This window comes from Bombus terrestris, chromosome 16 (genome assembly GCF_910591885.1).
Source record: "Bombus terrestris chromosome 16, iyBomTerr1.2, whole genome shotgun sequence".
NCBI lineage: Eukaryota > Metazoa > Arthropoda > Insecta > Hymenoptera > Apidae > Bombus > Bombus terrestris.
The window spans coordinates 2076658-2098288 of NC_063284.1; the positions used below are offsets into that span (position 1 = coordinate 2076658).

The 21631-nt window shown below is 29.1% G+C and overlaps 3 protein-coding genes and 1 long non-coding RNA gene across 8 annotated transcripts; 2 read left to right on the forward strand and 2 right to left on the reverse strand.

The window, feature by feature from the left end:
• Positions 1–590: 590 nt before the first annotated feature.
• On the forward strand, positions 591–10992 carry LOC100648885 (THO complex subunit 2). Of its 3 annotated transcripts, none has more exons than XM_012317550.3 (28): positions 591–774; positions 915–958; positions 1552–1643; positions 1740–1853; positions 1951–2066; positions 2157–2287; positions 2365–2744; positions 2808–2986; positions 3093–3685; positions 3766–4000; positions 6614–6731; positions 6813–6975; positions 7063–7244; positions 7379–7663; positions 7741–7853; positions 7936–8131; positions 8212–8340; positions 8404–8532; positions 8595–8840; positions 8921–9072; positions 9150–9279; positions 9355–9460; positions 9652–9686; positions 9758–9868; positions 9935–9995; positions 10072–10133; positions 10677–10741; positions 10860–10992. In XM_012317550.3, the coding sequence occupies exons 1-28, from the start codon at positions 710–712 to the stop codon at positions 10888–10890; spliced, it is 4263 nt and encodes a 1420-aa protein (XP_012172940.1). In that variant the 5' UTR covers positions 591–709; the 3' UTR covers positions 10891–10992. The 3 variants fall into 3 exon arrangements, with proteins under 3 accessions (XP_012172940.1, XP_003401683.2, XP_012172939.1); XM_003401635.4 differs by having other exon boundaries at positions 592–774; positions 8595–8852; XM_012317549.3 differs by having other exon boundaries at positions 592–774; positions 7379–7660; positions 8595–8852.
• LOC100648771 (Golgi resident protein GCP60-like) lies at positions 10986–13661 on the reverse strand. Its single transcript, XM_003401634.3, has 4 exons — positions 12834–13661; positions 12077–12740; positions 11876–12006; positions 10986–11795 (listed from the first exon to the last, which is right to left on the reverse strand). Exons 1-4 carry the CDS (start codon positions 12866–12868, stop codon positions 11330–11332), a joined length of 1296 nt encoding a protein of 431 aa, XP_003401682.1. The 5' UTR covers positions 12869–13661; the 3' UTR covers positions 10986–11329.
• Positions 13662–13812: 151 nt separating this feature from the next.
• LOC100645266 (DNA repair protein complementing XP-C cells homolog) lies at positions 13813–17619 on the reverse strand. Of its 2 annotated transcripts, XM_048413302.1 has the most exons (6): positions 15604–17619; positions 15327–15532; positions 14993–15257; positions 14741–14909; positions 14419–14585; positions 13813–14094 (listed from the first exon to the last, which is right to left on the reverse strand). In XM_048413302.1, exons 1-6 carry the CDS (start codon positions 17293–17295, stop codon positions 14008–14010), a joined length of 2586 nt encoding a protein of 861 aa, XP_048269259.1. In that variant the 5' UTR covers positions 17296–17619; the 3' UTR covers positions 13813–14007. The 2 variants fall into 2 exon arrangements, with proteins under 2 accessions (XP_048269259.1, XP_012172938.3); XM_012317548.3 differs by having other exon boundaries at positions 13813–14585; positions 15604–17618.
• A 654-nt stretch (positions 17620–18273) lies between these two features.
• LOC105666608 lies at positions 18274–20618 on the forward strand. 2 transcript variants are annotated; one of them, XR_002308505.2, is made up of 8 exons: positions 18288–18427; positions 18742–18833; positions 19191–19250; positions 19465–19613; positions 19810–19870; positions 20051–20099; positions 20280–20336; positions 20513–20618. It is a non-coding gene; the product is annotated as an uncharacterized LOC105666608 (long non-coding RNA). The 2 variants fall into 2 exon arrangements; XR_007226805.1 differs by having other exon boundaries at positions 18274–18427; positions 19810–20099.
• Positions 20619–21631: the final 1013 nt, after the last annotated feature.

The window sequence follows — 21631 nt, forward strand, 5'->3', positions numbered from 1 at the left end:
GACCTATTATTAATTTTACTTTTTATTAAATAAAACATTTATAAAAACCTTTTATTAAAATTAAATTTGAAACAATAGCAAAAATAACTTTATAAACTAATAAATGTATGTAATTAATGCCATATTTATTTCTTTACAACTGATACTTTATTAATAGATCGTGGATTTTAATGCATTTTTATATTTTTGTAGGCATAAATAAAGAAACAGAAATTTAAATGGAAATTTATTTCATCTATTGCATATCTATTGCATATCTATTGCATATTATGGATATTTTTACATATTATATGCATTTGTAGAATATATATAATATATCTATATAATATAGTATAAGGAATAAAAACCCAATATAAGAAACTAGAAATAAGAACACAATTTCCTTGTACTTAATAGAAACTGGGTCTAAACTACAAAGTAGTTAGTAAATTACAAACTACAAAATAAATAAAAATATACTTCTGTGTGCATTTTTATACCTTCAAATATACCATAAATGCATAAAGATCTCCAATCTATTTATTAATAACTAATGACGTAGAAGGCAGATTTTAACAATAAGGATACCAGACTAGATATAATATATGGTGTAAGAAAGATCGCGCCACGATAGCTTCGAGGACGCTTGCAATGGTCAAAATGGAGTCTATTAACCTGTGATGTTGATACAATTGTTTTTAATTATAAAAAAGCTTTTCATGGAATTAAAATGGCTGGTAAAGTGTGGAATACAGATATATGGAAAGCATGGGATAAACATGGAAAAAATGATTTGTAAGTGGTTAACGTCCGAAAGTGCGTTCGATTAATATTGAATTGATATTGCATACTTCTGTGCAATTGATGGTTGCAACTTATCTCTCCTGTTTCTCGCTCTTCTGAAGAGTTAATTGTCAATTAACAACTGTTTGCAGCCTCAAGTTAATCAAGCACAAATTTAAGGAAGGCAACACTGCAGGTGAGATTACAAAAATTTCTCTTAATAGCTTGAGCCATGTTTCGACATAAAGTGACAATTTTACGCGCGCTGAAATCTATCAATGTTACACTTATCATATCATCAACGTTCCCATCTGTTTATGAAATAAACAATGTTCACATAGAAAATATTTCTCCCTGTTTGTTATCTGAAAAATATATTCCGAAAATTCAAAATTTATAAAATGTATTTAATCGCCAACATTTCCTTATATTCTTTTATCTATGAATGTAAATAATTAGAGTGTGGATTTTTATGCAAATACATATTTTAATGAAAAACCTCAGTGGAAAATTGTTTTACACATTGAATATTATAAAAAGTAAAAGAGTTTATATATGTGAATAAAATATAATTTTGAACTGTTTTGTATTTCAATCAAATTAATAAAAAGTCGATTCTCAAGTTCTTTGTTAATTTTGCATTATTTTTAATTTTGATAAATGTAACTGTAAATTATAAATTATAAATTATGAGGAATTGCATTTTTGAGATACATTTTACAATATATAATTATCATTTGATAGTTCTATATTTTTAACATATTTATGTGGTGTTATCTTTAATTTTAGAATGGAGAAGAGGATTGTACGAATTAATTTCAAATGGAATCCGTGGGAACATAAAAAAGGACAATGTTGTTCAGACATTAGGTGAACTAACGGTAAGATCAATGGTCAATGACAATATTACAATAATTCATTTTTCCAACTATTAGTTTATTTTAGTTCTCTTTTATTTAAAATATATTTATTTGCAGAATATTGATGGAGCAATACCATCTGCGATAGTGGATATATTTACACTGATAGATGCGGAGGCACATAATGAAGAAAGGAATAATTTTTATTATCTTGTAAAAGAATCAGAAAAGGTATCATTTTATAGGATAACAAAAGTGACTGAACTACTGGCTACATATTAAAATATTTCTAATGACATAATTAATTTATCATTTGCTTTCTATATAGTTTCTTACAGATAGGATATTGAAGGAACGTTTAGAAATTGATACATTGCAAGATGTAGGAACTTTAAAAAACAAGAATTTCCAAATCAAATTTATTAAAGTGAAGACAAAATTGTAGTATGTATTTTTTCCTATTTGTTTAAGTAAAATATTCAATATAAAAATTAAATTAATGAAGCGAAATCTATATAAAACATTTATTTACAGTTATAAACAACGGAAATTTAATTTATTTCGGGAGGAAAGCGAAGGATATTCTAAACTTATAGTGGAATTGAATCAGGAACGTCCGGAAAGTGAAGTAGCATCAATATTGGAAATTGTTAAGTCCCTTATCGGTAAAAAAATTTTGTTCCGATATGTTCTAAATTGTATATTTTAAATGGATGGAACTATATGTATATCATTCTTTTAGGATATTTTAATCTTGACCCTAATAGGGTACTCGATATTTTATTAGAAACTTTTGAGAATCGACCTCAAGATGATGCGCTTTTTATCCCTTTAATTCGATCATATATGAGTGACCAACAGGTACTCTGCGAAGTTTTAGGATTTAAATATTGTTCAACCGTCAATGCTACTCCATTTTCATTACAAAAAGTCACTGCACTCATGTTACAACATGGTGTCATTAAATTAGATGATATATTGCCTTGGTTGGTGCCAGATGATAAAACTATTATCAAAGAACACGAACAGGCAATGAAACAGGCGAAAGATTATGTTCGCAAGTTAAGCGTAATTTCTACGAAAGACAAAGAGGACGTACCAGAGGAGAAAGAAACTCCACAGGTATCTAAACAGATATAATTATATTTTATTAAAGATCTTATTAACGCCATTATTTTTTATAAGGATAAATACACAAGTAATCAGAAGTTCGGGTTATGCGAAGCACTTCTAGAGACAGGAGCTTGGGAAGTAGCACAAAATTTATTCAATCGATTACCCGAACACAGTTTCACCGATCAACGTCCAATTGCATTAGCGCTATGTAAAATGATTCAATCTCTTATCGAACCTGTTTATCGCAAGTAATTTCCATTTTAATACTTTCGTTACAGAGAATTCAAGTAAACAAATTTAGAGTATATTTTTATAATTAAATTCTGTAACTGTACCTGCTACGTTATATTCCAGAAATTGTATAATATCGCCAAAATTACAAGGTAGGAGAGTTCCACAATTGAAGAGCTCTCTTGCTCCGAAACTAATCGAAAGTCTCGAGGAGATCCACGATCAATTATTACCAATGCTCATAGTCCTTGGTCCCAATCTACATCATGATCCTGTTTTAATGTACAAAATCATGCGATTGTGTCATGCAGCCATAAAACAGTGTCCGTTAGATTCCAATAAGCAACCAGTTGATAAAAATAACAATTTGTATTACGACGTGTTGACCATTCTCGATGTGGCGTTACTGCCATCATTATCGTTTATGGACTGCAACTGTTGCGTTGCCGAAGAATTGTGGAATATCTTAAAATACTATCCATATCAGAATCGATACTGTTTGTACGCTCGATGGAAGAACGATACACCTTTGCAACATGCTGCTCTTTTAAGAAAACGAGCAGATGCGCAAAAGAAAATTAAGTCTATCATGAAAAGAGTGAGTAAGGAAACCATAAAGCCCGTAGGGAGGTCAATAGGCAAACTTACACATTCTTCGCCCGGTGTATTGTTCGATTACATTCTTATACAAATCCAATTGTATGATAATCTTATAGGTATGTAAATAATTTTATGAAACATTCGTAAACTTGGAGGTTTTCATTTTAAATAATTTTTACTATTTCGTGTGTTACAGGACCTGTTGTAGATTCCCTAAAATATTTGACTAACATTTCTTATGATGTACTTGGTTACTGTCTTGTGGAAGCTTTAGCTGGTGCTGACAGAGATAGGTTTAAACATGATGGCACCAGCATATCTCTTTGGCTCCAATCCCTTGCTTCGTTTTGTGGAGCCATATTTAAGAAGTATAATATTGAACTTACTGGTTTGCTGCAGTATGTAGCTAATCAACTTAAAGCACAAAAAAGGTACGTTGTATATAAGAAACTAATTTCTTTTCAGTTAGTTTGTAATTGTCTAGATTTTGTACAAGTTCTCGTTCATTTTTATAATATAATAGTTACTTAATTGAATATTGAGTATAATGGGAGAAGTTCAGAAATTTTTAAGCTAATTAAGAATAATTATCATTAATGTGATATTCTTAATCCCTTTCTGATTTTTCCTAGTGTAGGATCTTACTACAATTAGTTTATTTAAAATAGATTAAACAGATATTGGTTAAACAAGAAAAGATAGTTGTTTAATGTGAACTAAGTACAATAACATACTATAATTAAGACAACTAAATAGTTAATTTGCAACTCTCGTCACCACGGTTCCAATGCTCTCTCTCAACGCTAGCAACGCTAGCAACATTATTTCGACAACGCAATTCGCACCCTCTGACTGACTGTTAATTCATCTTTCTCCCTTAATATCCCTTTGTCTCTTCTCTAAGTTTCACTACGCACGTGCTCTGTAACCGCTCGTGGCCAGGGTCACGCAGGCCTTGCCCCCGTAACTATTCGATTGAAGGACCGACGATACATTGATGGGCCTGTCGGCACTTAGGCTTTCTCGCGACATTGTTTATGGTTTGCCCGATATCTCTTAAGCCTCTCTTCCACAATACTACATTAATAAATTACGAGCTTTTTCCCGTTAACAACAAAAACCTTTTACTAAATATATGTTATGCTCTTGTAGCTCATACACTTGAGTACATAGAAATTGTAAATTGTATTTCAATTCTGCTTAAGATTTATCCAGACAAACAGTGTATTTTTTAAATAGAGAGTTTCTTTGAACATGTGTGATTTAGTATCACGTGTAATACGGTAACGGAGATATTCGAACAGAAACCAAAAAAATTTAGATACGAATTTTGATCCACTATTTGTAATTTCAGAATAATTATTGCTCATAAAACATGAAAAAAATTCAATCGAATTGTGACAAATATACTATGAAGACTTTTTAATTGCAGTGAACATACATACACTATCATTCTGCCATAATAGTTCCTAAATGGAAAGATCTAGTATCACTGAGTAAATAAAATTTACAAACTTTTCATTGCAATGGAACTTTACTAATGATGATTCCAAATGTGTGGCAATATAAGATTCTTTCTTCATTCTTTTAAAACGTATCTTTGATTGTAATATATTTTCATTTTTTATATATTGAGCTACTTAAAATTCAATAAAAATACAAATAATCGAAGAACAGTGGAATAAATTTTATGAATTTTATTCTGCACTTCTGTATTAACAAAGCGTTATCCATTATTTCAATACTTTTACGAAATACGAATTTGCTATTTTGGTATAAGATATAACTGGTTTTTGGCATATACATTCATATACATTTTATCTATAAAGGAAACTGAAAGAATGACTAAAAACATGTTGTGGGAAAGGGAAACATTGATATTGAATACTGAATCAAACAGTGTAAGTAAAAGATAAATGGATAGGAAAATGAAACAGCTTAGCATCGAACATTATAATTTGCAAGCAAATATAAAGATCATAGAGAAACTCGCATTTATAATATATTAAATACAATAATTTAAAATTCTATTACTGATAAAAAGAGAACTACACATCGTAAAAATATCAATTATCTTAAGATGTCAACAACATGGAATAATAGTATTTGATAAAAATGTTTGATCAAAGATATTTAAGTAGAACAAGAGCTGAAAAAGCTAATGAGTTCAGATTTAAAAAATACAATTAGTGAGAAATATTGCCACTAATGCTATGAAAACCTAGAAGGACAAGGTAAATACTGAATATTTGTTGTAAAACTTGCTTTGGTATTTATTTAAGAGATTTTAATATTGGTAAAGCATGTTTCGAACATATTAAAATATTTTGAATTGTACTTTTTCTTCCTAGGTATTAAAAAGTTTGTAAAAAAAGAGAGAAATATTAAAATTTTAATTAATGGACAAAAGGCTTTGGATAATATAATTTGAATGGAACAGATATAGAACAAAAGGTGATAAAGGCTAAGCAAATGTATGAATCTCTGCAATAAAAAGTATGAAACGAGGATTCCTTATAATAGTTTGCAAGGGAACAGTAGAGATGTTTATTGCAAAATACAACACTAGATATATTAAAAAAAGAAAGAATTAACACAGATTATAAATCTGTTATACATTAAAAAATAGTATTATTAGTAGATTTGTATTTTGTAGAAAACACGGAGATAGGATTTAAGTCTTATCGCTATAGATTTAAAAATGAAGGAAAAAGAGAAAAATTATTTAATAACTTTTAGATATATAAGTTCATTTATATTATAACATCATATAAAAATCTCATAACTATTAAAATTACGCATATATTCTCTTACGCAATAATCTCATTTCTTATGTTTTCATTTATCATATTCCAATTTTTATTTTTAAAGTTATTTAAAAGTATTCGTTAGCAATCATTTTTATTCGTAAAGTATCGATAGTAGTATTCATAAAGTATCTTGCATAATAATGCCTACGAAAATCGCGTAATATTGCACAATGGGAATAATAAACTTGAGATAAATAATAATTATCTTATATTATTGCACATTTTTATTTTCAGCCTAGATTTATTAATATTGAAAGAAATAGTACAAAAGATGGCGGGTATCGAAGCCGCTGAAGAGATGACTTCGGATCAGTTAGATGCCATGGCAGGTGGAGACTTATTAAAAAATGAAGTAATTTTATTAATATATTTAATTAATCTATACATAGATATCTATTATAAAAATGTTTTACAATTATACAAAATGTTCCAGGCTGGCTACTTCAGTCAAGTACGCAATACAAAGAAATCATCACAACGTTTAAAAGAAGCTCTAGCTGAACATGATCTTGCTGTAGCACTATGTCTTTTAATGGCACAGCAAAAACACTGTGTTGTGTATAGGGAAACAGATAAATCTCATCTTAAACTTGTGGGTAAGCATTATAGTAATATTTTTAATGTTTTATTCTCTTAATATTTAAAAAAAAATTTATTGACAATTTGTGTATTTAAAATCATAGGAAAACTATATGATCAGTGTCAAGATACATTAGTTCAATTTGGTACCTTCTTGGGATCCACTATGACAGTAGATGAATATGTAGAAAGACTTCCCTCCATACATTCTATGCTCCAGGACAATCATATACATTCTGATGTCGCATTTTTTCTTGCAAGACCAATGTTTGCACATGCCATTAATGTAAGTTTCTTTTTTTATAATAAATATTACAATTGTATATGAGAAAATAGCCATTACATTAATCGATAAAGATATAATTACCAATTTAGGGAGTATTGTTATTGAACAGATCTAATTTTACATGTTGTTCTCAGATTAAGTATGATGCTTTACGTAAAGCTGATCCAAATTACAAAAAGATGTCAACTGCTATGAAGCAAGCTAAGTACGCAGAAGCTGCACAAGCAGTTATGGCACCTGTTGCTCAGTCAGTTAGACCTTTACATCCATTGAAAGTATGGGAGGATATCTCGCCACAGTTCCTGGTGACATTTTGGTCCTTATCTATGTACGATTTGTATGTTCCTGTGGAGAGTTATCAGAGAGAAATTAACAAATTAAAGCAACTTGCGGCACAAAGCGCCGATTCCAAAGATGTGGTGTGTTAATACCTTTTTATTCTAACAGCGATTTTTATAGTTCGCTTTTAAATTAATATACCTTTTTCTTTTTCAAGAATGTTAGCAAGGGGAAGAAAGAGCAAGAAAGATATACGACTCTAATTGAGAAACTACAAGATGAAAGGAGAAAACAAGAAGAGCACGTTGAAAAAGTATTTGCATATCTAAGGTAAAATTTGTTCAATTTAACATTTATATGCTCTGTGGAAAAACCTTTTAATAATATTGTTTTATTAATGCCACTTTATTAGACAAGAGAAAGATACATGGTTTTTATCCCGAAGCGCAAAATCAGCGAAAAATGAAACGATAACGCAATTCCTACAACTGTGTCTGTTTCCTCGATGTACATTTACAACCGTGGATGCCATGTATTGCGCCAAATTCGTTCATACTATACATTCTTTAAAGACTGCAAATTTTTCAACCCTTCTTTGCTATGACAGAGTAACTATAATTTATTGAAAATTTACTCACTTTATGTATCACATATTGCATTATTTATCACGTAATATTTAATCTTATAGCTTTTCTGTGATATAACATATTCAGTTACCTCATGTACCGAAAACGAAGCGAATCGTTATGGAAGATTTTTATGCGCCATGCTGGAAACGGTAATGAGGTGGCACTCTGAGAAAGCCATATTCGATAAGGTATATTATTTTATAACATACTCAATAAATCCAGATGATTTTATATGTTTATCCTTCTTTTAGGAATGTAGCAATTATCCGGGATTTGTAACAAAATTCCGAGTTAGCAATCAATTCTCTGAAGCCAATGATATGGTAGGATTTGAAAATTACAGACACGTGTGTCATAAGTGGCATTACAAAATTACAAAGGTAATGATTTTGTGTGATAAAATTTTTTTTTAACTGTAATTTAATATGCATCATTTATACAGGCGATTGTAGTTTGTTTGGATTCTAAGGACTACGTACAAATAAGAAATTCCTTGATAATATTAATAAAAATATTACCACATTTCCCTGTTCTGGCAAAATTATCTCAAATTCTTGAACGTAAAGTAGAAAAAGTGAGAGAGGAGGAACGTGGACAACGCCAAGATTTGCACGTACTAGCAACGTCGTACAGTGGCCAATTAAAAGCCAAAACTCCAAATATGATTCGCGAAGCAGATTTTCATCACGTAGGGGATAAGGTCTGCCTTATTTTTATTTCATTTTTATTTTTCTTACTTAAAAATCAATTTTTGTATTTATCTAATAGACTGGAAAAACACAAGATACTTCAAATAGTGATAATTCGGATAAAGCTGGCGATGGAATATCGAGTAAAGAAATTACAAACGGCGACTCTAGGATAGAGAAAGAGAGTAAAGATCAACGAGAAAAACGAAGTGCATCGAATCAATTGCATCAGTAAGTCGAGTGACACATATTTCAATTTTTACTTCGCAAATAATCAGAAGATTTTACCGAGCTTTTATTAAATATAGTGACAGCTCGGAAAAAATTAGAAAAAAAGAAGAAAGCAAGGAAAGTTCTGAAGGGAAAGACAAACATTTAAAAAAGGACGAGATTAAGGAAGAGGACGCAATAGATAAAAAAGACCGAAAATACTATAAAGTAACTATAGATTTGTTGAAAAATTCTTCTATATTGTGTAATAAGTGCATTGTCATGTTATTAATTTAATTACAGGAGGAACACTATTATGGCAGTAGTGTAGATAATTTAGACCGTGACCTTTCTAGTGTATCAAATAGTAGTGCTAGTTCTGGACCCACGCAAGATGGATCAGATAGAGGTTTGCATTAAAAAGTTCTAATTATTGCCATTACATAATCACAGTTTCTTATAATATCTTTTAGAGAATATAAAGCTGTGTCAACTGCTAACACAATAAAAGAAAGTACTTAGGCAAAAAATACGTGTATTACATATATATATATATTCCAATTTATTCCAAATTACAAAACCAATAATCTTTAATTTCAGATGCCAAAAGAAGAAAAGTTGAGAATGTACAAAAGGTAAGAATTATTAAATTTTACAATGATATTTTTCCTGTATATTTGTATAATTTGATTTTTAATGTTAACAGGAGGGTAGACGTGCTGAAGGAAGTCTTGACAAAAAAGAACGCTCGAGTAAAGGCAAAATAAGGGACGAACAGAAAGAATTGCGCAGGGAAAAGAAATTTGCACGAAAAAGGGTATGCCTCAAATTTTTAATAAATGACACATTAATAACATATTCTAGCTTTTTTCGTATCTTGCAGGATAGGACAGACGAATCAGCAGTAACAACCGAACAGAAAAGAAGAAAAGATGATGATAAAGGTAAATATTTTTTCAAATAATATAAAATCTGTTCTAACATCAGTCTCTTTATATAAATAATGAGGATGGTTTTCAGCAAAAGGAACACATCAAAATGGTGATATCCCCGAGCATAGGGAAAAACATCATTATAACAAGGTTAGTAATTCTAATTGAAATTTTTCACTATTCATGTATCGAAGATATAAGAAATTGTATCTTTATTAAGATACATTCGAATAATTTTGAATACTTCATTCGTATTATATTCGATTGAATAGATTTTCTAAGGTATTTGCGTATTGTTGAAATGGTCATAAGTAGGTCATTACTTGTCTTTCCCATACGTACAAAAAACATAAAGAACTTGAAAGAGACTTGCGTGTAACAGTCCTATTGATAAAAATGTAGAAGATAACACATTTCGTAAAGAACGTGCCACATTTTTTTTCATAAATCCCGTTACATCAGTCTTACATTTTGTCCTAAACATTTCTGCCCATAAATTAACTTTTTAATCATTTTTCTAACACTATTCCTTGACCCCTTAGTTGATAAAGACGTCCGCTTCGAGTACATTGAAAAGACGAAATGGGAGACAATAGCAAAGACCAGAAAAACTAGGTGATACTATCAAATACCCAAACGCCAATTGCAGGATAGCATGGCATTCAGAAGATTCATATGAGAATGTATTTTCAGGAAAAGTCACCCTACACAAAGGAACGTACTCATGAACGGGAGGGCCGCGAAAGCCGGGACAAACAATATCCTTTGACAATACATATTAATAGCCAGAGAAAATATCGCAGTTCTTTAACATAATAAAATTTCAATTTTCAATTATTAAAAAAATAGAGAAATATGATCCTTAATTCTGAGTACTAGGAGAAGTTCGGATCCCAAACGAAGATGATGTACAACAATGGAAAAAATTTGACTTAACATTTTATATACTACGTTTGGTGTTGCATGTAATTAAGGTAGAATACAAATAATAAAGAAAAAAGATAGCGAATAAATTGTATATTATATTAACGTCCAATTTTATAAAATAAAGTAGGTAACAAAAGCACTTTGGTACATGTTCTATTCAGTCTTAAATTTGTACATACGATTCGAATTTTATATAATTTATAATAGGACTTATCAATGACCGCAATAAAGATTCATTAATGCGGCATTTGTTTCATTCATTATTGTTCCCGATTCTTCCTTAATAATCGAGAAGAAATATTACATTTCTTTCTGTATAAAAAAAATCAGCATAAATATTTTATTATACAAATTACATTTATATATCTTTTTTTCAGTTTTTTTCATTTTACTTCTATTAGATTACTGTAACTATTATATCATGGAGAGTTGTTGATGAAATTATAATAATACTGATCCGCTTTCAAACTTTCCTCCTCTAAACGTTTAAGTCTCATCTTCGCATCCTGGAGAATATCTTCCGTTGAACTACTTTCGCTAATAACTGTATTTGTATTAACAGTTTGTGTTGGAACTTCTATGTTAATGGGTCTTAATGAACGTATTCCTTCTACTTGTTGAGACAACTGAAGAGCCCGTTGTGTTATCTGTTCTATTCTTAATTGTTGATCTTGGATAAGAGCATTTAATTCTTCCTTTTCTCTAGTAAGAACCTCAATTTTATCCTCTTGTTTTATATCGTTTACAATATCTGTTTGTATTTCAATGTTTCGTAAATAATGATTAGATGATTCTACTAGATCTTCAGTTTGTACACCTTTCTGATCATATGTTTTTTTTAATTGTTCTTCTAATTTTTTATAGTCATCTTGCTCCTTTTGCAATCTATGTAAATCAGAATATGTAATAACAAAAAAGAAATTGTTAATTTTATGAATATTAATGTTATAAATCATATATTATACCTATCTGCTTCTTGTAACAACAATCTTTCTTTTGATGTTAATTCCATTTCTTTTTGCAAAACTTGTCGTTCATTATTTTGTCTTCTTTCTTTTAGTTGTTTTTCTTTCAAACTCATATTATGCATAACATTCTATAAAAAAGATTTATATTTTGTTATTTTATTTTAGTTGAACTAATTATAGAATAAAAATTTGTACTACCTGAACTTGATGCAATTTTATATTTAATGTTGCAAGTTGTTGCTCAATGAACATTGCCTGTTCTTTTAACATCATTTCTCTTTTGCGCAACTTATTGTCAACTATTTGTTTGTGCATGGATATTTTTCTTTTCAATGCAACTAATTTTTCTACATATAAACTGTGAGCTTGCCAAGAAAATTCAGTTTGCGTGGATTCATTACAAAGAGATATATTTTCTCTTATGGGCACATCATTGTGTATGTTATAGGAAAACATAGTTATACACCTTAATATACATAAAAGCAAAGGCATATCATTTTCTATGTACTGCGATATAACATACTGTCCTTTAGGATCATGCGGATTGATACCTAATGTTTCCAAAACATGCAATATATAATCACTTTGCAATTTTTCATTACTCTCCTCCTTGCTGCCATCGGTTTTTTGAACTGTCTTAGTAGAAAAGTTAATTAACAGTGGTGCTTCACTAGCAAATACAGATAGTGTGTATGCGTAATTGTGATTAAATAAATATTCTGCTACTAGTAAATCATAAACGTACTGTTTTGCAGATTTAGGCTCATCATTTTTTAAAACAACATCTTTATTTTTTAATGCATTTATTAAATTTTGACGAAGATGCGTTCTTATGTTTGATATTATCCCACATTTTTCAAACCTTGAAACATAAAACCAAATAATAAAATACGAGTTATCATTTATTTAACCTTAAAATTTCTTCGTAGTAATTTTCAAATTTTGTATAACTTACCATTTGTACAAAGTAGAATAATATTCTGGGTCCATATTACATTAAAAATCTGAAATAATTATCATAAAAGCTTCTCTATAAAATATTCAATTTCTTTATTATTTAGTAAACACTGTTCTATATGTATACAAAGTTCAAATCCCATATGTTATATATCGATCTGTCGATAATATTCAAATAATAACGGTTCTAAAGCGATAAATACAACATTTATATAAATATATATTAATTTATTATGCATATAGTTCTTTAAAAATTGCCTACATTTGTGTACATTCTATAGGAATATCCTATATAAATTAAGTATCATAATTATACAGCGGATTTTTATGCAAATTCGTATTTTTGAGAATATAACTATAAAAGTAGAACCTCGTTGGGAACGTTCACACTATGTGCATTCTGCGCAATTTTGTACTTTCAAATATTTCTTACAGATTTTCTATAAATGTAAATTTCTTATAGATGCATAAAAATCTGCAATCTAATCATAATTATCATTAATACACTAAATTAAATAGATATTTATATATATTCAACCAGTAAAACAACACGCAACTCAACTGAACAGTTATATGCAAGCTTAGAAACAGAACATTTTATTTTGAAATTTACATTGCTGTATAATATTTAATCAGGTTGATATATGATGTTCATGGACAGTAATTAAGTAACATTATAAAATAATAAATTAATAATTCTATAAAGTATGGTACATTTCGAAACATGTAGAGAAACTAGACATTTTTTATTAAATTAAATCAATATTAAATAAAACAGAATCGATGCCTGATTTTCGGCGTTCGCCAGGAACTGTTCTTGACATATCGGAGACGTCAAAGTCTACAATGGCACATGAAATGGATGATGTCTCCCAGACGTCATTGTATGCCAAGGAGTTACATCATCTTAAAAAAATATAAAAACACTAGCTGCATGTATTATAGCAAAATACAATGTGAAAAATATCAAACGAAAGTACATTTGAAAGACATATATATTAAAATTTTATACAAGTTTCATTTACAAAAATCTATCTGGCACGATTGTTTATAATACTGAAATAAATATAATAGTAATAGCTGCCTTATTATTAGTTTATTATCATTAGTTTATTATTATTATTATTAGTAGCCGATTTTGTTTCCTCCCTAAACTCGTATCTCGTTGCTAGTCACTCTCTTATGAGCAAACCTTGAATCAGTCTCTTCCAATTTCTATAAACTCGTTTCTCTTGCTTTTCTTTAGTTCGTTTAATTGCCTTAACTTGTTCAGCTTCCCAAGCTTCTCGTAAAATATCTTCGTATTCAGAAAAGATTATGTTCTTACTTGAAATTATAAGTAGTAACAAAATAATATTAAGGTTTTTACAAAATGATTTATAATTTCGTTTTACGGTTTAAAATACTTTAGTCTTCTTTACGTCTGTTTTCTTATGTTTCGCCCGTTTATTAGTTGCCGATTTTGTTTCTTCCGTAAACTCGTATCTCGTTGCTAGTCGCTCTCTTATGAGCAAACCTTGAATCAGTCTCTTCCAATTTCCATAAACTCGTTTCTCTTGCTTTTCTTTAGTTCGTTTAATTGCCTCAACTTGTTCAGCTTCCCAAGCTTCTCGTAAAGTATCTTCGTATTCAGAACAAACAACGTAACCTTCGAGTGCAGGAACTGCACCCATACTTCCAAAATTAAAGCCTACTACGGCTGGTGCACAATCAATATTAAGCTTCCGTGCAATTCGATTTAATCCTGGAACTACATCATGATATATATATTAGTCTTAATTTCCATTTTTATCAATCATTATAATTATTTCTATTAATTTTTATACATTTGCTGCGAAACACATATGGTACATATGTATCAATATGTATCAATGATATGTATCAATTAATTCCTTAAGAACTTACGATTTATATGAACGGTGCCTTTTGGAAGCATACGTTGTTTAAATAAATCAACATTTCCATACTCATTTCGTGGAACAATACCGTCCTTGGCTACTGGTGGTTCATATTCCATAGTTTGCCATTCACCAAATAATTCCAGTGGCGAATCCTTAATTTTCATTCCCGAAAGCTATTGTAATTAAATCATTTTACAAATTTAATTATTATGGAATAAATATTTATGAATGAAAAGATTGAAATAATTATATGTACTTTATCGTATTTTGGACGTGCTTTGACTATTTTATAGGCCTCTTGATTTGGTTTTACGACTCTAGCTTCTTTTAGCCAAGTTTCCCTTGAACGAATAGTATGTACACAATGGCGAGAGTAAATGGGTTCACCAGTAGAAGTATGTCCTAAAGGCACACAATCTGGAGGATACAATGCTTCAAATTTGAGTAAATGTCTTTGAATGACGTACAATGGATGACCTTTGATCTCGCTAAGCGTTCTAGGCAAAGGCTGCTCCAACTCCCTAGAATAAATGAAACTGTCAAATAAAGAAGTATTGTGATAAGTAAAAATATTTAAATATATAAAATACTTTTGTAATAGCATTTCATCTTCAGCTCTAGAAATAGCAGTATTTTTTTCTTTCCAATAAGACAAGGTTTCAAGCCACCATTTTTCATCAACTCGTTGCTTACGTGTGACTGTAAGCCATTGTGCACAATAGCGTCTAGTCACGTCTTTTACTAAACCTTCAGAATTCCAAGCTACTACATACAGTACAGGTTTCGTTGCTTTTTTCTATAACAGAGTGCAATTGTTATTACCATACTTTAGTAGATATAATATGAACTGGTTCATAAATTACTTACATATATTTCAGGTATGCAATGGATTTTTTCATCCAATACACTCGTACAAATCCAACTTTCTTCTGACTCTAAATATATTTCAGCCCAAATATCTTGCCTTTTCTTGGTTTTGTTTGTTTGATCTTCGCTATCAGAGGATACTAATTTTCTGTTTTTTTTTATAGTGTTCTTAGAACTTTGTAATGCCTCTTCCTTATCATTACTCTTCCTCACTGAAAGTTTTGGTTTAGGCTGAAATTCTGCTTCAGAATCTGTTGAATCTTCTTCTATATAATATTTTGATTTTGTGCCATCAACCTTTGAAGACAAGTCTGTAGACTTTCTTGCTTTATTATCTTCAGAATTGATATTAACTTTCCGAGATCTTAATTGTCTTAAGCTAGACATACTCTTTTCCTGTTCTGCAGATCCAGATTCATCTTTTTTTTCAGTACTTTTAGTATTTGATTTTTTAGTTACTTTGCCTTCACTGTTAGAGTCTTTACTAGTATCAGATTTGTTTTTGCCCTTACAAGTCTGCAATTTCGAATGTAAAATTTTAACTGCTCTCTTTTTGGCTTCTGCATTAGCATTTTTTTTGGCCTCGGAACTATTTTGAATCACATTTGTTTTATCAGAAGTTATCTCTTTTTCTTCCTTTTTCTTTGAACTTCTCTTTTTAGTTACATTAGATTTATCTTTCCCCACAGGTTCTGGCTCTTTATCTAATTTAAAAAGTGGGTTATTATTATATATCCGATGAGGAGGACAAAGAGAGATAACCAATCTACAATTTAACCCCAATGCTCTCAATGTAGCAATGTATAATAATATCAATTCTTTATAGTTAGAAACTTTCTTATCTTTCAATATTTTCAATAAAGTTTCTTTATCTATTTGTTTATTACCATTACTTTCAACAGGCTCAAATGTAAATACATGCATAAACCATTTTGTAAACTTTTCTAGATATATAAGATCAATTCTATCTTTTGGATAATTTGAAGTAGAGATCAATGATAATACACCAGCCATTATTTCAGGCTGATTTATCTGGCCATTCAAACGAAAGCCATAAGCCAACCAACAAAGCAGTCCTACTTTCTCTACTAATATCTGAGCATCTCTTAATCGTTTCTTCAAGATTGCTCTCAAATCTGGCTTCCCCTTCTTCTTTCTGTTAATCATTAAACAAGTACCTGGTAAAACGATCTTGACACCATCTTTTGGAATAGTGTATTCATTAGGAGGCTCAGTGTCTTCCTCGTTCTTTATTATTGCATCTTCAGAGCCTTTTTTAGAAAGTGAACCTATACTACACTCACCTTGGAGCAAAAGTTCGTTTATTTCATTAGACGATGTAGTATCTTTTACCTCTTTTTTTACTTTTAGTGCTTTTTCCTCTTTTTCTTGTAATATGGAATGGTCTGAATGAGATTCTTTCTTTTCAATGTTATCATCGTTTTGTTTAAATTTTTGCGAATATTCTAAGTTTTTCAAAACCTGAGTGAAAAGTTCGATATTGTCTGTTTGACTGACATCCTCGAGATCCTCGTCATCGGTGCTCTCATCTTCGGTGTCAATCCGATCCTCAACCGCTGCAGCATCAGGCTTCTTTTTCGCGAAGAAACTAGAATTCAAATTAATTTTCCGTGGATCAACCAGAAACTCATTACTACTATCAGAACTGTCGTCTTCTGATAAACAATTCATTTTAAAAACGCTTTAAACACAAGAATTTTCCTTGTTACGAATTAGTTTCTTGTCAACGTCTTGTATCACATTGCAACAGTCTTCGTTTCAAAATGTACGAAATTACGTCTTGTTTATTATATTTACTGAAATCACAATTATAAATAGAATTTTGAGTACCAACAGTGATATCATGATTTTATATTGTGAAATATTTTTTATTTATTGAAATGTTATCTTAGTATGAGAACAATTTGTGTACTTCCGTATCTCGTATTATATATATTTTTTTTATTTACAAGTATTTTACAATCAATTCTTGCACTGAGAATTTTGAGTAAGTTTCTCTGGCGTGGCCCAATGACATGGCTAATTATTTATAATAAGTTAATAAATTTATTAACTTATTATAGATAAGTATAATTTATAAGTAATAATATTATAAATAGGTAAATATTACTTATTAGAAATATCTAGTTGAATCTAGTGTTTAGGTCTGACGGATAGTGTCTTTTTAGCCTGCGGATTTGGTCCGATGTAATAAGTAATTTAGTAATTGGGGGTTTCGATGTTTGTTGATTCTTTTGATATATCTATTACTACATTTTGTTATTTCTTCTTTGACTGCGGGTATTAGAGATCTTAGCATTTTCGAATGGAAGCGTTGAAGTATTTCAGTGCTGGAAAATGAAATACATTTTCTATTCTTGCAACCCTATTCGTTTTTGCAAATTCGTTATCATTATTTATCAGTAATGAATAAATTAAAATTTATTAATTTCTTTACAAAAAGATATTCAGTAGATTTCGGTAAAAGAATTGAGAAAACTATTGTATTTTATTCGATTTCCTCGAGTTAAATAAATATACAAAATCTGAGAATTGTTAGTCAATCACATAAATCGAAAATCTAGTTATAAAAAAAGACGATATTAAACATATTTTTTATTAATTCAAAAATTTCCCATCTATTTTGTATGTGTATATAAGATTCGAAAAATATCTGTAATAGTTTACTATAATTCCATTAGAGGGCATTTTTGGTACATCGATAGGTCACTCTTCAAAATAAGTGAACCTAGACCATAATTCTATTTAAACTCTGTTGAAGGGACGCTGCTCCTTCATTTTAGATTTCGTCGAAAGTGGTAAGGTAAGAGTATTTCATATTTTGTATAATCTACAGTCATCACGTGCATCATTACGAAATATCATAAAAATACGATATTTTTCAAGCAACAGATATTTCAGCATATCATTTACCATTATATTTTCTTTAATTTGCTATTGCTTCCTCTGAATTTTGATTTTATATTTTATGTGATGACACGTAAATAGTCTCGTTCGTATGAGTATTTCTTGATTACAGCCTAGAAATACGACTCTGAATATATTAACCTGTATTTGATTGATTTTCCTGATTTAATTTAATGAATCATTTGGAATTCGATTTATTTTTTCTTCTAGAGTTAATTTAAAACGTTAAAATTAGTCAGAAACGTGCTTTGGATGTCCTCTTGCTGATCAACTTTAGTTTCGGCTTGTTTGCAAGTTTTCTGGTGAGTATCATTTCTTTAAAACAAGTTTAACAAAATATTTATTGCAAAAATAGAATATCTTTTTAATTTTATTGCATTAGCTTGGTGACTGCTGTAATTTTCAATTTTCACTTCATTCTTCTCTAGTTATTTTTCAGTAATTTTCTGAATTTCATATTTTTATTCTCACGTTAGATCATCTCAGATTAATTTTTCAAACGCGAATTTCATTAAAAATTAGTATTTCATATGATGTCATGATACTGCCCCAGTCTGAGTATTATATGAGCGATTCAGTTTTCTGAAGAGATTTATAAAAATATGTATTCAATTTATTTAATTGAGCAGTATGTAAGTTGAGTTTGTTTTTCTTTCTAGGGGAAAAAATGCAAGAAATAGAGTTGCAATACATTGTAATAAATTCCATTAATAATCTTGGTAAGTTTTTCTTAAACAGAGTAAAATATAATTTTAAATTAAATCTTTTTTTTATGATTTATTTGAATGAAATATGATGATTCATATAGACCGCCCCGGTCAAGCAGAAATATAATGTAGATATTATAAACCTGAATATTTGTTATATTGAATATGATTTTTACTCATAATCTTTAATAAGAAATATATAACAATATCTGTTCACTTATTTCAGATGCAAACAATGAAAATGGTTGAATATGTACCACACCTATGAAAATATAATATGTATAGTATATAAATAACTATGGGATAAAGAAGATATATAACATGAAATAGGAAAAAAATTTAAACTTTGAAAGAGAAAAGAAAGATAATAGAAAGGTAATTTAAAAGCAGTTTATTTTACAATATAAGCATAAAAGTATTACAAAAATTTTCTATGATGAGTAATTTAAAAGTTATCCCTGTCTTACATGCAAACATGGTGATATTCTTTCACTGATATATGAATTTAATATTATGAAGTTTTGCTAGTAATGTATTTTAATTATGATTAATTCGAATTATTACTTTGCAGGAAAAATGTATTTATGAAAATAATAATTAAACCATGGAACTTTTTTTTTAAAGATAGGAAGGTAAATAATTTTTTTATTAATAAATATTTCCAAATTACAATAGTTTATGATGATATTTGACAAGCATATGTCTGAGTATATTTGATGTTACTTTTTTTGCTGATTACAATTTATTATTGCAATTAAGTTGTAAAATATATTTTTTTAATTTAAAAAGTAATAACATCTGTTTTTTACCAGATTCTATAATTTACTTGAGCACGATGTGTATCATTACTTTTTCAAACAGGTGAGTAACTGTATAAAAAGAACATAATTTTATTAGGAATTAAGATGATGATCTAATAATATACGCTAATATGATTTATTATAAAATGAAAACATCTTGCCCTCACTGAATTGCAACTTTAATTTATGCAATTTTAATGTAAATATGTTGATTTTAAAAAAACTTATTTTTTGTTCATAGGTGTTTTGCACATATATTAATTACAAAGTTTAATACCAGAAGACAAATAATAAAAAGGTACAGTATGTTAAATAACTCAATAGAAAAAATTCAAGTTCAGTTACTATAGTGATGCTTTTAATATACGCTATGAGCTTTAGTGATAATTAGCTTTTCCACTGAATTTAAACTATATATATATTTTAAATTATTTAATGATATAAAACCTAATGTGTTATTAATTTTTGTTTCAGACAAACTTGGAAGACAGGAATTGAATACCCATACGAGTTTGTTCTTAAACTAATTAAGTCACATGTATATATACCTTTTATGAATATATATGATTTTCTAACTAAAGACTTGTTCTTATATGCATATATTTCTCTACAATTTATACAATAGAGTAAGAAAGATAGAAGAATAGATGTATTTTCCACTACTTACTTTCACCATAGTTTATTACTAGTTTTCCTTCATATCAATAAATGTGTAAATTGATACTCTTAGATAGTATGTGTGCCAAGGATAGTGATTAACTCTCTATTATGGAATACAGGCCATTAAAAGACAAGGTTGTCTATTACACTGGAATAACATAATGTTGTTGGTACATGAGCTGTCACACTGACCACAAGGCTGATATCACTATATTATTATTGGCGACTATCACAGTGGAGATAGCTGTATGTATATGTACATTACCTTGTAAAAATATTTGTACACTTACGTACGTGTACGTGTAATATTTGTACGTGTTATATAAAACATATTGAAATAAGATTGGGTAGGCTGAATAATATTTTCTGTTTAATTAATAAAAGATGTATGATATATGTCATATGTGAATAATATTGTAAAGTAAAACAAAGATAGTTCAGACTAGATGAATTTTATTGTTAAACACAAATTCACAAAAAGCCAATGCTGCTCTAAATTCAATTAAATGCTAGTAAGATAATTATGGTAGAAAATAAAATGATTAAAACTGAAGAAATATTGAATGATCCGATATATAATTCGAGGGAATTTACATAAGTATTTGTTAATTTAAAAGTGAGTTTAAGTGCGCCTATAATTACAAAGTAATCATATTTTATGTTGAGCACTTGTACTTAACTAACGCTAATGGGCAATTGCTTTTGTAAATTGCTTGCTTTGCAAACAAATTATTGCAGAATTTACATATTCAAAGATTTAAAGATATTAGAATAGTATAATGTACACATTTATTAAAAATTCATGTTAATAGCTATATAGTACATTGAGTAAAAAATATACAATTAATAAGATAGTAAAAATAATTAATAGCGATTCGAATAAGAGTTTGTTTGTGATTTCACAATTTTTTACGAAATTATAGGTAATTAATT